This window comes from Anticarsia gemmatalis, chromosome 17 (assembly GCF_050436995.1).
Source record: "Anticarsia gemmatalis isolate Benzon Research Colony breed Stoneville strain chromosome 17, ilAntGemm2 primary, whole genome shotgun sequence".
Classification (NCBI taxonomy): Eukaryota; Metazoa; Arthropoda; class Insecta; order Lepidoptera; family Erebidae; genus Anticarsia; species Anticarsia gemmatalis.
This window is the reverse complement of record NC_134761.1, coordinates 4132127-4147217: the sequence shown is the minus strand read 5'-3', so window position 1 is coordinate 4147217 and position 15091 is coordinate 4132127. Positions and strand designations below refer to the sequence as shown.

The following is a 15091-nucleotide window of genomic DNA, read 5'->3' as shown; positions in this document are numbered from 1 at the left end:
TGTAGAATTGTTTTTGTACCGACTTTCTAATCGTGATTTAGCGCACACTTTTCACAGAGCGTTTTTGTCGTGACGTGACGAGAGAAAATAATGGGTAATAAATGTTGTGAATCTTCTGAACGCAATATTAACTTCAAAACAAAACAATCATGAAATCAATTGTTCAGTATTTTAAAACGAGACGTGCGAGACAAATAGCTATATAATATACATGATATATGTGCCATACTTATTTATTAACGAACAGTATTTTTCTCTGACCAGTAGTAGGTATGTTATAAAACTCCTATAGTTACCACAAATATATTCAAGAATTTCAAAACTAATCAATAAATTCCTCGCTAACATTCTTGGGATGTTCGTAACGGTGTAAATGGCGAGCAGTAGCCGGCGACAGTGACCTCATATCGTCCTATACATACAGATACAAACTATGTTAATGACACGGCCGAATACCGTAACTTATCTAAAAACTCACCTAGCACTACTATGTACGGAAATATCTCCGTTAATATATGAGAACTGTCCTTTAAATACTTTCTATGATTTTAGTACAACCTCATGAATAATTAATTTAAAGAATTGAAATTAAAGAATTTGCAATAGCAATGAGTCACACCAATGATTTTTGTTATGAGCATATTTAAAAACTAGGTACTTCAAGGATAAAAAATCTGTTTTTATTTTTTTCGTATCTTCAAAAATGACCGAGATATTAAACGTCAAAGTATGGCCTTCGCGCCAAACTCCGGCGAAGCGGCCGCACGGACGTGTGACATCATCTCGCGACACTGCTATTCCGTCAGTACTTGCCGATACCTACATAGGCTCGTTGCGCTCCCGCGGTTTCGCTTTAAATAATTTGTTTTGCTTATAGTGGACAAACAAAATGGTTAGAAAATATTGTATTGTTCCTATGTGTACTAACTCCAGTGAAAAAACACCCCAAAAATAGTTTTTTTCTGTACCATATGAACTGTTTTATATTTTTGCAAAAGACACCTAATCTAAAACTTAAAGCCCGGTTCAGATACTGTCAAGCGCAAATGTTAAATAGAAGTTTATTGCCTTTTGAACACTTCCTCAAGATCAAGATGCCATATCATGTTCATACCTACCTAGCAATGAACTTCTACTAAACAGTTGATACTATTTAATGCGCAGTTCAATGACCTCACAGGCGGCGGCGAGCCGAGCGCGGCGGTTGAGTTGGCGTTGGTTTTTTGTTTTGAAAAAAGAACCCATGTTTATTAAATCTAATAATATCAAAATTAAAATGGTAGTTTAATTAAAAGTTCTCATTACACAACCAATCATATAAGACTACCTACAGAGTAGATTCATGCGTTCATATGATAGCCATCAACCTGACTAAAGTCAGAAGCAGGGGTGACAATTTTTTTTTATAATATTATTTTAAAACTATGTTTAACACTCATTATTTGTAATGCCAGTTGTAACAAACTTTCAATTTTATTGTTAACTACACACAAAAATATTATTAGTAGTATACGAGTTCAACTTTCTTTACCTGGGTCTAGTTGATGATTGTGTGCGTGGCGATCGAGATCGAGGATATCTTAGTGGTGGCTTATTTTTTAAAAAACACGATGATTAAATTTATAACACATACACATACACAGACTCTTTAAATATTAAATGCAAATCACTTTTCAAATCAAAACTCCGCATCACCCGCAGTCGAACAAGCGTGTCTGTCGCGACGTGACGTCAGCGCATAGCGCGCGAAGCAACGCAAATTTAAAAAAGCAGTGATACTTTATAACGCTGTAACTTCGGTAATTTTGACCCGATTTTGATAAAACAAAAACTATTATTATCAGCATAACTACACAAATTAAATGCAGTATGTTTAATAGTCATATTTTGATGTGCTGGTGTGACTCATTGAAATATTGCTATTGCAAAACATAATTTGACTTTGCTTTTCAGGTTTTTTACATTTGTAACTGTTTATGTAACTTAAATAAAAGGTAAAAAGACTTCAACGCGCATGGTATTTTACATTTTACCTATTTCGTTTTAAAAGTCGTTTGTAAAAGTTATTTCGTTTTCATAGCATTTTTTTGTATACCTAACTATAAGAATATTGTACCTATGTTAGGTTTTTGTACTTTATGGTCTTAATACTGAAATGATATCGATAAAATACTTACCCGCATAATTTACTCTATACCCGGATTCGCTCTTATTTAAAGCTTTGGGCCAGAGTCCTGCAGCTGTTTCTGTTATAGCTTAAACTACTTCAATTTTAGCCCATATTCCACCGTAACTTACTAATTAACAGACACGAGACCTCAGAAAGTTAAGCCTGAATCTGATTTTCTCTAGTTTCATTTTGTAAAACTAAAAGAAAATTGTTCCGCACTTTTGTACAAGTTAGCTAATTATCACTCATTGGCTAAACTTTGACAGTAGCTAGTACGGACGAGCCATATTGAATACAAATGTATTTTTCATATAACCTAGGAGCAGATGTAAGGCATTCATTCACATAAACGCCCTTGACCCCGTGTAACGGCATCAAATGTATGCATAAAAGTTTTTATACCAACCACTATAAAAAATATAAAGAACGAACTTGTTTATTAGTGTCACTGTCTGTCTGTACGTTAATTACTTACGTACCAGATCTGTTACTACATTAATATGAAAGATAATAAGAATTAACATGTACGCTGCATATTCTGTTTATCAATGAGTGCATAATCACACAAGGTGCTAAGATCATGCACTAATGTAAATGGAAATTAAATTACACTCATTCGAGTAAAGGACGTTTGGTAGAGAAAGTAGAAAAAACTTCACTTGTCTCTGTGGGGACAGCTGATAGAGACAAGGGGAACATAGTCTATATAATCAATAAAATAGGTACTATAATGTCAAGCAAAACCGTGCGAAACATTTTCTGACGGATATTAATATTAAATTCATATATATTTTTTTATCGTTTCTACATTACGTTTTACGAATAAGAGGAAAATATCCTTCTAATATTATTAAGTTTGTTAGCTCGAGTAAATTGATATATGTTTGTTATTCTCTCGTGTAAGTGATACGATTTTCATAAAACTTAAGATAAAAAAAAGGGAAATCGAAACCAGAGTTATCAAAGGATTTTATTAAATTCGCATCAAAATGTATTTTTTACGAACATCAAATCGAAGTAAACTAGGCGTTTACTTCGATTTGATGTTCGATTAATTACAGCTTTTATAGGTTTTATAAGGAAAAGCTATAACCTAGGCGTAAGTAGCTCGAACTTATAGTACTAGCTTATATGTATAAATAGTTAGCCTATCTACTTTTTTTAAGTAACATTTATATCAGTCCATTATTTTATCAGTCGTCACCTCCATTCAAGTCACTGTGTCCGTTTAGTTATCACCACTTCCAGTATTACGCTCATCATAAATAGAACACAATGATAACAATCACTGATACCTTATCTATCACATCTGTGATTTCATTAAAAGCAAATATAAATAGATACATGCTGATATAAGTAATGTTATTCTGATAGCGGATCGAACAAAGTGAATCATTTCCTTTCTATGTTAAAAACTATACCACATGATATATAACGTACCGCTGCAATGACTCCTGATCCCGGTGAACGAACTTTACTCGAGTTGATTATGTACAGGCTGTGGATTTTTTTAAAATAAAGTTAATGGTTAATACGTCACTAATTATTAATAATAATACAAATTGTTGTACTTCACATGACAAAGGACCAGCTCTAGCTCTACCCATACGTTGAAGGAAATAAGCCATTGCAGCGGCACGTTGTATATAGTCTTGCCTAGTGTAAGAACCACAGAATGTACCTCTAAGTATTGTATTAGCATAGCGATACGCAAAATGATTTCTGTAGACAAAAATTTGGAGTACCTATCTAATGTTTTTATTTTCTTTTGTGCAATGAAACAAACGTTTCAAAGTTTCTTTATTTAGCTGCCAATACTTTTAATAATTGGAGAAAGACTTTTACACCTATGCTACGAAGCATACACCCCAGTATAAATTACGTGTATATTAAAAAATCACTCATTATTCCGCCTCTGAATTATATTTTGAGCCTACCTATACAAGTGGTCACTTGTCACGTAAAACCGGGCATTAATGAACGATTTCAATGTTCCCTCGCGTCCCCTTCAGTAACTCAGGGGACAGAGGGTGGCACACCCTAATGACCTAAATCGTTCCCTCTCACATATTTTCACGCAATCGACAAAGAATGAAGCCTATTCACGAGACGTATAGGTAGAGACAGAAAGACGAGCGTATGTTTGATGAATGTATGGGTCTTTTCTCAAATTAATGATCTACTTTTGAGGGACATATGGGATGTTTGTATATAATTTCAATAGAGTTTTAAAAGTTGGGAATTCGGTAATTAACGAATTATAAGAAATACGGAGCGTAGAGCTACTCTACATTAGATTTTAACTTAGGTACCTAATCGTAACACTAGTATTGTAGTTAATGGTAATGTAGCGGTTGCATTACGAGGCGAGGTGGACAATAATAGTCAGGTTTACATTTTGTTTTCTAAAAATGAATAAAATACCATTATAATATATCTACCTTGTTATTTGGATCATTCTTATTTAATTCATATGGCTGTTTAGTCACGAACTTAGAGGTTTACGACCTCAAACATGCATTAAAATATAAATAGCTTATGGGAGTGAATGCCATAGAAATAAATACTCAATGTTTTTTCACCCCGAAGCTAGGGGAGGATAAATGAGGGTTGTTTTCCCATGTCAGTGTGGCTCGTTGGTCTAGAGGTATGATTCTCGCTTCGGGTGCGAGAGGTCCCGGGTTCAAATCCCGGACGAGCCCGTTATCCTTCTCACGAGGGGTAAAATTGACGGCTATATTTTTTGTATAAATTCTTATAGTAAAAAGTAAGTGATTAACGTCTTTGTTTATTAAGAAAGTTATTGAGAAAATGAAAAAGAAAATTTGTCTTCTTAATTGTCTTCTATTAAATACCTCTTTCGTGCTTACTTAATAAAATAAAGATGACTAGTAGGTATGAATATTTTGTTGAATGAATATGTAAAAACAATGTCTGTCTTTAATATCGATAGCAATTTTGAGTACACGGAAAGTTGTTTGGGGAATTTCTAATTATCTTGACTTAAGATAACTAATTAATAATCTGGCAGCTTAAGCAATTAAAATATGTATTTTTATCGGCCATTTCTTTAAACTAAGATAAGTGATGGCTTATCATTTAATTAGATCCGATTAGATAGGCATTATGACGTTAAAACTAGGTTAAATAATGGAAATGCAGATAAGTAATTAATAATTAGGGACTTTCACAAATGTTTACCATTCCATATCATTTTCCGTGATATCTGATGCAAACATTAATGAATCAACATTTTAAACCATTCCCTGATAGTCTTATATTTTTCGGTACAAATACACCTTTTTAGAAAATATATATAGAATTAATGACGAATATTTCTAGTCAGAAGACTATCAGGGAATCAGAAGGGAAGACTTTTTGTTGTGGGTGAGAACACTCACTGCGAAACCATATTTTATCGACGCTCAGCAAAGTCTCTTGTAAGCACGATTCTCGTGAAATCTACTTATGTTACTAAACCAGACATAGCTAAAGACACATTGTGTATTCTCTTGGCCTTACGTATAACACTGATGAATATCACCTTCCTCTTTACTTAATTTCGTGAGTTCAATGAGACACGCAAAAAGGGAAACTGTTAACAAGGAATGAAAATACCAGAATAAATAAAAACAATTTATTGCTTCCTTATCATACCCAGATTATCTTTGAACTGAAATAACAATGTAAGTACATTCAATATCACTTTTATTTTGCGAAAAATGTGATCCTGCCGCTATACCTAGCGGCTCGGTCAGACCTTTCAATATTTAATAAATAAAATTATTACATTTAAAATTCAAATTATTGTACAATAAAATTGTAATGATAAAAACTTTTTATAAACGAATAAAGTGAGCCTCATTGCTTGCACCCATGCAAATAAGTCAGTTTATTCATAGTCAATTTTAAATCTAAAACTTATACATTTGTCTGCCTAAAAAAATAGACATAGTTGTTTCTCATGAAAAGGAAGTCGGCTTAGTCGATTTTCGTTTCGATTGAAAACTAAAATATAAAAATACAATTACAATGCTCGATGGTTTTATACATTTTTCACTCAGGGAACACTGGTATACTGTATGGTACATAGCACTGATCAGAATGTTATTATGCCTAAAGTTAATATTAATTATTTATGGCAAGTACAGCATAGTTGATATTATTGTGGTGAATAAACATTATCACATTATTTGGCAAATGGTATCTTCTAGGAACTGAATAAATTAAATATCAACTACACCCCCACTACGATAACGAAAACTCATTTTATTATATCATGCATTTCTTATAGAAATAAAATAACTTTACGACTAGTGGATCTTAAATCTAATGAAATCAAAACTTTGGTCGTTGTGCCATTTTTTTAGGTTTAAGGGATTTTACGATTTTTTTTATTTTTTGTTTTTTTTAGTGATTGCCTTAACAATAAAGCCGTCGCATTTTGTATTGTCGGTGTCAGTTGATTACGTAGCGCATGTTGCTGATTATAAAACGCGACCTGCAAAAAAAGCAAATTTAAAAACCGATAATTGATGCTTTTTTGTTGAGTGCTGCCTGATACTCTAATGTAGACTTGTAGAGTCTAGTAATGCTATTTATTTTGACTAATTAACTGAGTCTGATTAGACTAGAAGTCAATGTATCAGTCTACCAAGTCTAATTATTGCAAAAATATCTTTATTCACCTGATCACTCCTTGTAAAATAATCGACAAAAAAATTAGTTATAACACATACCTATTGTTGAGGCTAATTAGTTTTTTTAGCATCTTTAGTCTCCTCCTTGGGCTGTCCCTTGCCGAGCAGCTTGGCGAGCGAGTCCCAGATGCCGCCCATGAACAGAGCGCAGAACAGGTTCTCGAACGGCACGAAGGGATCGTGGATGCCCAGTAAGATGGAAGACAGCTGGGAATGAAAAAGTTCGTAAGTCACAGTTTACAAAAGGTAGTAGGCACAGCTTAATTTATTACTTCAGTGCTATTAATCCCTATAATAAATGAGGCATTAAAAAAGTGTCTTATGTGAATAATAAGGCTATAAGTTAAACAGCTTAAAATTTTAAATCAAAGTCTTATTCAGGCTTGGATTGGAACTTTTTAAAGCAATTCAATCCGCAAATCGATGTTTTACCCACCGAAACTCGGTACACGAAAATTGAGAAAATAAAAAACTATTTTTTAATGGATACCTTATTTCCTGTTATTCAGATATATGTGTAAGAGGCTAAGACCTTACTTCACAAACTTATACTTTCACACTTAATAAATTTTGGTAGACTAACCTTAAAGTAGACAAAGAATATGACAATGCCGAAGTACACAAGAGCGTGTGGCGCAGAGATGAGATCAGTCTTCTTGTCCAGCACGAAGATGATGGACGCCACCAGAGATGCCTTCGTGTAGCTGGAAAAAGAATACAAATAATAATTAGATAGACCGTATATACAATTTGTTTTCTTTACATTCTGTACACAAACCGCTCAGGGACTTAATTTAAAAAAAATAGCTTGATAGGAAAATTAATTACCTAAGTCGGCTTTACAACTATTATCAAGTGGCGTTTCGTTAAAATAGGTATCAGAAATAATCCGTCAAAGTCTAATTTAAATAGGAATTCACATTCAGTATGGACATTGTGTGTGACACAAAGATCAAAGCGACAGGCGAATTACTTCTCAAACTTTCTACATTAGTCATTGATAATGCAACAGTTCTAGCTATACAATAAAAACTCTTATCTCTTTCACAGATATAACAAAAAACAAACACGTAAGTAAAAAGCAATAACGCATTATTCTCCTTAGAACCTACTATTATAGTTAGATAGAGCAATGTCATTCAAGGTTGTTCACCTATTGAAATGCTAATACAAGAGTTAACTGCTAAAGATCTGACTGAGATAGTGGGGATACATTATCGACTAATTACGTTTCTAACCGTCTAATGCATTAGGTAAATATTTACTCATTTCTATGTGCCGACTATCTTCTGTGATGAATGAGGAAAATGTATTTGTAATAATATTTGCACGTGCAATCGTACAATGCATAGAACCGGGGCAAGATCTGCACTTCGCATGATTTTTTACCGACTTCGAAAAGAGAGCTGCCACTTTTTACTTAGAATGTTTGATTAGCACTGATTTTCTTAATATTCAGTGATCCTTTTTGTAGCAGTAAGTTGCGTTTGACGCTATCTTACTCGATGGAAGCAATTATCTAACGGTCTACGAAAAAAACATTGTAGGTACAACCTAACAACTTCATTTTACCTTAAAAGTCTAATAGCTACATTTTAGAAAACAGTTGAACCCCTCATTTTCTTATTCTCATTATCTTATTGTCTATTATTATTATTGTCTAGTTAAACTATGAGGTGAACTTACAAGCTAGGCTGCATGGTCTCCATGGCGGTGGGAGTCCAGGCTCCACGGATGAGCCGCTCCAACAACTTGGTGAAGCCAGCTCCGTTACCCTTTAGGGTACCTGAAATAACATACAAGTCTCTTTAGTTACGACCTTTTAAAACTGATAAGGACACGAAAAGTTGTTGGAAAGAGAAAAGGTCGGCTTCGAGAACAATAAGTTATAATTTATAGCAAAATAAGGCAAAAGTTTACTTACGTAAGTAAAATTGAATGCTCTGCAAGAATCATTTTAAGAACTCAAATGACAGAAACCAATGGGATGCATGATGTTCGTTTCTGAACAATTTTACAGATAGATATTTGACAAGACAAATTTAGCAGTGAACATTCCGGAAGCCACTCCCAACAAAAAAGTACTGACTTTCTTAATCTTCATCAACGTTCGAAAAAATATCAAGAACACTGATATTTTATCAATCAATAACATAACTTTCTGACCCATTTTCTTATCAATATAATCGGTTAAGCACTTACCGACGATAATCATGATGACATAAGCGTTGGGATACAATTTAGCGGCGTGGGTCACTCCGTCGTACACTTTCTTGGCGCGGTAGATCTCTTTCATAGCTGATGCTACCACTTTGACTGGGAGGAACTTAGCCACTTTGTAGCCGACGTCGAAGGGCGTGTAGAATACCAGGTACCTGAGGAAAAAAAAATGAAAATAATCGCTGTAGTAATGGCTGACTTTACACACAGTTTCAGCGTGTGAAACATAACGGCTTAAAATTCATATCTATGGATTTTATTTGAGCTTTTAAACTAAGAAAATGTAAGGAAGCTGTAAAGAGCGTGAGTTGTGCAGAGATAAGGATATGAAAATGTAAAGTGAGGTTTCCTATGATAAAAAGTATTGGGTTTAATAATACCTAATAAAGACTTGACATTCTTTGTTGTGATAGTAAACAATAATTTCTAGATAATCCATATCAGTAAAATCTTATCAAGAGAATTGTATCAATTTATATTATTACTCATGTTTGAATAGCATTCATAAAAGTTTATACAATTATTCAAAACCGATTCCTTGTTTCCTAATAGGTTATAATATCTACAGATTTTGTAAAATAACACATTTTCACAGTAAAAGATACCGACCGATAACAACAGGAATGCAAATACTGAGTATGCACGTATTCGCAACTGTCAACATAGTCAAGATATTGGACACAAATATTTTGTGGACCACACAAATATTTGTTTTGTGCTAAATTTAACTCCATGACCGATAGTAGAGATATAGAGAACTAGCTGACCCGCGCAACTTCGCTTGCGTCACATAAGAGAATCATAATTTTCCCCGTTTTTGTAACATTTTTCACTGGTACTCTGCTCCTATTGGTAGTAGCGTGATGATATATAGCCTATAGCCTTCCTCGATAAATGGGCTATCTAACACTGAAAGAATTTTTCAAATCGGACCAGTAGTTCCCGAGATTAGCGCGTTCAAACAAACAAACAAACAAACAAACAATCAAACAAACAAACTCTTTAGCTTTATAATATTAGTATAGATGACTCATTTAACATAACCGATTAAAATTTAGTTTAATATATTTGATAGAGACTAAATTCACTGTTGTAGTGAAATCTTTTTCAGACTTAGGGAATAACAAGCATATAATATGTTTGCTAATAAGAAACCCAAACAAATTAGAAAACATTTCTAATTCCTGATACAATAATGAGCACCGAGAGGTAAGATACGCTGATGTTTACGATAAGTAAACATCGCCGAATACTCCATATTATTATCTTCTGTTAAGATTCTAGTAAAAGGAAAATGTCAACTAATGAAAATGACAAGGAATTAATCCTCACCATGTGACAGTTCCAATAAGCAGTTGTGGTGTGTTCTTGAGAGGCGCCAGGATGGGTTCTCCGAGCAGCCCGTTGGCTACCATGCCGCCCGCGAAGATCACCAGCATAGTGGACAGCCAGCATGACAGGGGGTGCTTGCGGGAGAACGACTGGGCACCTGGAAAATAACACATTGTGTAGGTATCAGTTCAATATTTTTCGCTTTGTGAATGCTCTGACAGTGAATATTGTGCCGCAAATATTTTTTGTGTGATCAAGGGAAAATATCTGACGGAAAATGCGTCGGGCGTAACTTAATTTGTATGGACTTCGCACCGACGCATCATCGGTTGAGTTTTAACGGTCGAGTGTTTTTCTATACATTTGTCTGTTCTGGCGTTTCGTGACCCGATATAACGATGTATGTTCCGTCAGATATGAACCTTCCCTAAAACTACGACCCATATGCATGAATAGTAGCTTTGGTGACCGCCGCTGATGAAATCAAATATTAAATAATAGATATTTACGTAAATACGGTGCCTTATATACTAGATCTACTGTTCCTACGAGTAGATATGTAAAGACAAAATATGTTCTCTACTCAAATATGTAGAGTCTATCTAGCATCTGGGGTTAAGATCGGAAGCTAAAGATAAATAATAAAGATGCAATCTAAACTTCGAAAGTTTGATATTGTTCATCACCTAATTGTTGTCTAGGACCCTAACCTATATTATGGATAGGTTAACGACCATTGTAAAGAGGTATCCATAGTTAAAACATACATTACTTATCTCTAATTTGAAAAGAGTTTTTCATAGTCAAAAACGTATATCGTTAACGTATTACTTTCAGTATAATAAAACCACATGATCTATTACTCCAAAAATCTACTTAAAGTAATATCTACGAACAAATTGATATGAGATGGTAGAATCACAATAATGTCTTTCAATCGTGCGTTATCTTCCCTACAGTAACTCATAAATGTTTGACCGGGATAGTTCAATCTATTTGTGTGCACCACATGGCAATCAAATTCAATAACAGCTTGCGTTAAAGGGACTTGAGAAACACGTGCTATGTATACGCACCTAATATGTAGCCTGTTAATGCAAGCAAGAACGTATAATAGACCCGATAGTATTTTTTAAATAATGTCCTAGGATTTTCTGATACATTTATACTTATGCAATTTCTATAGCCAGTTATATTACCCTTGGATAAGCATCAATTAGTTTTTTTAAACGTTTTTATACATTTTCTGGGATTTTTTAAACGGGTTAGTAAATCCGGTGATGCTCATACAAGCACGTAGTCAGTATAGAGTCGCCTTTACACGAAGGTGACGAAAACATTCGCTATTTTTTCTAGTAGTAACTTACTTGTTATCCATCGTTTCGCCAGTTCTAGAGATCTACAAACAATCAAACTATGTTTTTCTTGCTACCATAGATTATGAAACTGTAAACAGATATCCAATCGTCCGTTGGCATAAGTAGAACGCAATGTGTTCTATTTTCTGTTTAGGTATAGACAATAGGCCGGTGTAGTTAAGGGTCGAGCTATTTCCGTCTGATCCTACCACGTTACTAACAACTAACCGCTACTGCATGGGTTTTCACCACGTATCTTTAGCTTTCGTATTATCCGATACTATATTCTTTTTAATATTATAGGTACATGCGAAAGTAACTCTGTCTGTCTGTTACTCAATCACGCCTAAACCACTGAACCAATTTGCTTGAAATTTGGTATGGAGATATTTTGATACCCGAAAAAGACCTTCCTACCTGACGTCATCCTTTTTTTGCCAAATCTTACTCAAGTAATTAACGCGAAAGTTTGCAATCGAAGATGTAAGAATTGGTTACTTAATTTTTACTCTGTCACGGATAAAATATTGAACGGTTTTTATTGAACCTTAACTCAAGTCTATAATTTATAATAATTAATTAACCTTCACTCTTGGGTGCTGAAATTATAAAGAGGAAAAAGAAAAGAAAATTACGTAGATACAAATACAAATTCTGCTTATTCCAATACGATAAGATGAATAGCGCATGATTATAAAGATGATTTATAATATTTTATTGAAGTTTTAGGGACTTTCCTGATATCACTACCATGTTTTTGGAAAATAAACCTACATGAGTTTGTCCAAAGCCTGCCCTACGTGTTTAGGACAAGCATTCATTAAATCTTTGTATGTTAGTGTGAAAAGATTTCGGAAAAACTGTAGCGAATCGAAAGTTTTAAAATTCAAATTGTAGGTAGATACTGCAAAAATTGTTCTGCCAGCACCTACTAGAGGCGCTGATAAGATAGAGATACAAAATATCTCAGTAGCTAGCCGACTGTCAAAAGTCTTTAACTCGACAGTGGTAGAGACAAACTACTTACATCTTCTCGACTCCATACAATCAACCATTTTTTTAGCTAATACTCACCCACTGTCATCAACTATGTAATTAGATGATAGTTAGCTAAATGAAAAATATCATGCGACGAAATTCTTTCTTCAATTACAGATGAAAGATGATAAAAAATAAATATAAAATGCAGGTTTCCTTCCTGCTCACATAATGACAGACAACGATTGGTGACTGTGGTTATCTGGCATCGATCCAAGTACCGGCGTCTCCTCGCCATTTTAATTTAATCCAGCCGATTATTAGGTGCACGTGGTTTTAAAACGTTCAACTTTCTTGTTGGGAACTCATTTAGTTTCCCGTTTATATGTTCTTATACCAATAAAGATACTACTACTTTTAAGATATAATATGTTCTAATATTCTATTGCACATTTTTAACATTGAAATCGTGGGCAATCGTACTTATTAGGTAGGAACCTACCTATCTACAAATATCTATAAAAACCTAGCCTTTCTTCCGAATATCTTGGATTTGGGTTCCAGCCCGATCGGATGCAGCTGATATTTTACATAGAGCGTGCTTATTATCTACCTACTCTCCTTAAAATCTAGGTTATTAGGTATCCTCAAGTATCCTGTATAATTCATCTTATTACGGTAGTACTTCTTTTGGTACATCTTCGTACCTAGGTACTGAGATAGACTTCTATCCGTTTATCTGCTAAATGATGCAGGTAGGTACATATTTTATGTGTTCCATTAATAAGAAATAGCGAGTTCTTAATAAGCGATGACGATAAAAAGGTCGTCTTTATTACTAGAGTTTATGACATTTTTAATTGAAGACTTGAAAGTAAGGAATTTTCTCCGCAATGTCTACCTTGCCAGTACTGCTAAAATAATTTAGTCTTGTAGTTAGGTAGATATGATACCTATCATATAAGTAAGTACCTAGGTATGTAAGAATCGACTTTACTTTGTGAATTAAGAAAATAATAAATAATTGTTTTAATTATTGGGTACAATGTTAAACCTTTCCAACTCTATAAAAAGTAGAGTGCCTAGTTCGCAAGTATCAACCATATTATGACTTTCTTTAATGTTTATACAATACATACATGTTATAGAAATGATTTATCAGCTGAATGAATTTCACAAAAATATTTTCATTCGACATGAAAAACCATGGAAGAAATTAATGAAGCATTAAACAGTGACGTGGCTTGTTGTGGAAACTAATCTATAATTTCGACGTGCACTAGTGTGGCTCGTTGGTCTAGGGGTATGATTCTCGCTTCGGGTGCGAGAGGTCCCGGGTTCAAATCCCGGACGAGCCCGATGACACACTTTTTTATTTAGCTATAATATTTTTTCCCTGCGTACATAAGCTCTTTACATACTAAAATACTTTTATTTTTATTAACAAAAAGCTGCTATAATTATGTTTTCTTACAGCGCCATCTATTTTGAATTAGCGACAAACATTAATACAGCTAACTTCAACGTATCAATGTAGAGCTGTTGCCTGTCAAAAGAGGTCCTTATCTCTAACCTAACCTCACGGCTCTTCATGTATATTTAATAAATTACAGAGTAATTATATTAATTTGTAGCTAAATGTTAATTTTTAACGTAAATATCGAATTAGCATTTACCACGTCAGCGATTAGCTCAAGTGATCTTACATGATTTTTTTACTTATCGAAGTTATTTATCAAGAGATAGTGCACTTTATATTTTACACTCTACAGCTCTACATAATAATAAATATGAACTCTACGTAATAAACTATGAAGAACAATTTGTTCAGTTAACATTAGATGTTATAGAGCTATTCAGTCTGATGATGCTACGGGAACGATCTATTTTTAAACGCGTTTAGGTGTCTTTTATTTTAGTACATTCCAAACAAATTACCTTTTGACAATATTAATAGCGCAAAGGATACGGAAGTGCGCGTAATTACACGCTGTTTTCGCGCGTTTAATTTAAAAATAAATCGAATACCACTTACCAGCTCCCAAATCCTCTCTTACTGCAAGGGCGCATAATAGAGAATGGGCTACGTCAAAATACGGGTACATTTTTAGTTTTATGACCTGGTTGGCCAGGTCCAAGAATGCTTCGGGATCCATGGTTAGTTATTTTGTGTATTTCACGGATTTAGAGTGAATTATTTGCACAACTAAACACCGACAATAGCGTGGCACGGTGACACGCGTCCGCGACCGACCGCGGGCGAACTTGCCGCGAGACTGGGAGGCTGACACCGCTCGCTCACTATTATGTACAAGAATGCTTTTTTCTATTAT

General features: G+C 34.2%; 1 protein-coding gene and 2 non-coding genes across 3 annotated transcripts; 2 read left to right on the top strand and 1 right to left on the bottom strand.

Moving 5' to 3' along the window:
* The first annotated feature begins 4800 nt into the window (after positions 1-4800).
* TRNAP-CGG (transfer RNA proline (anticodon CGG)) lies at positions 4801-4872 on the top strand. The gene has a single exon. It is a non-coding gene; the product is annotated as a tRNA-Pro (tRNA).
* A 921-nt stretch (positions 4873-5793) lies between these two features.
* Positions 5794-15056, bottom strand: LOC142979845 (trimeric intracellular cation channel type 1B.1). Its single transcript, XM_076125036.1, has 7 exons — positions 14794-15056; positions 10423-10579; positions 9073-9245; positions 8557-8656; positions 7454-7574; positions 6910-7077; positions 5794-6671 (listed from the first exon to the last, which is right to left on the bottom strand). Exons 1-6 carry the CDS (start codon positions 14912-14914, stop codon positions 6922-6924), a joined length of 828 nt encoding a protein of 275 aa, XP_075981151.1. The 5' UTR covers positions 14915-15056; the 3' UTR covers positions 5794-6671; positions 6910-6921.
* On the top strand, positions 14045-14116 carry TRNAP-CGG (transfer RNA proline (anticodon CGG)). The gene has a single exon. It is a non-coding gene; the product is annotated as a tRNA-Pro (tRNA).
* Positions 15057-15091: the final 35 nt, after the last annotated feature.

Excerpts from the sequence above, each read along its gene's own strand:
- LOC142979845 (XM_076125036.1), bottom strand. The coding sequence starts at position 14,914 with ATGGATCCCGAAGCATTCTTGGACCTGGCCAACCAGGTCATAAAACTA. Across the intron at positions 10,580-14,793 it reads AAGAGAGGATTTGGGAGCTG|GTGCCCAGTCGTTCTCCCGC; the intron begins GTAAGTGGTATT and ends GTTATTTTCCAG. Across the intron at positions 8,657-9,072 it reads TGTCATCATGATTATCGTCG|GTACCCTAAAGGGTAACGGA; the intron begins GTAAGTGCTTAA and ends ATGTTATTTCAG.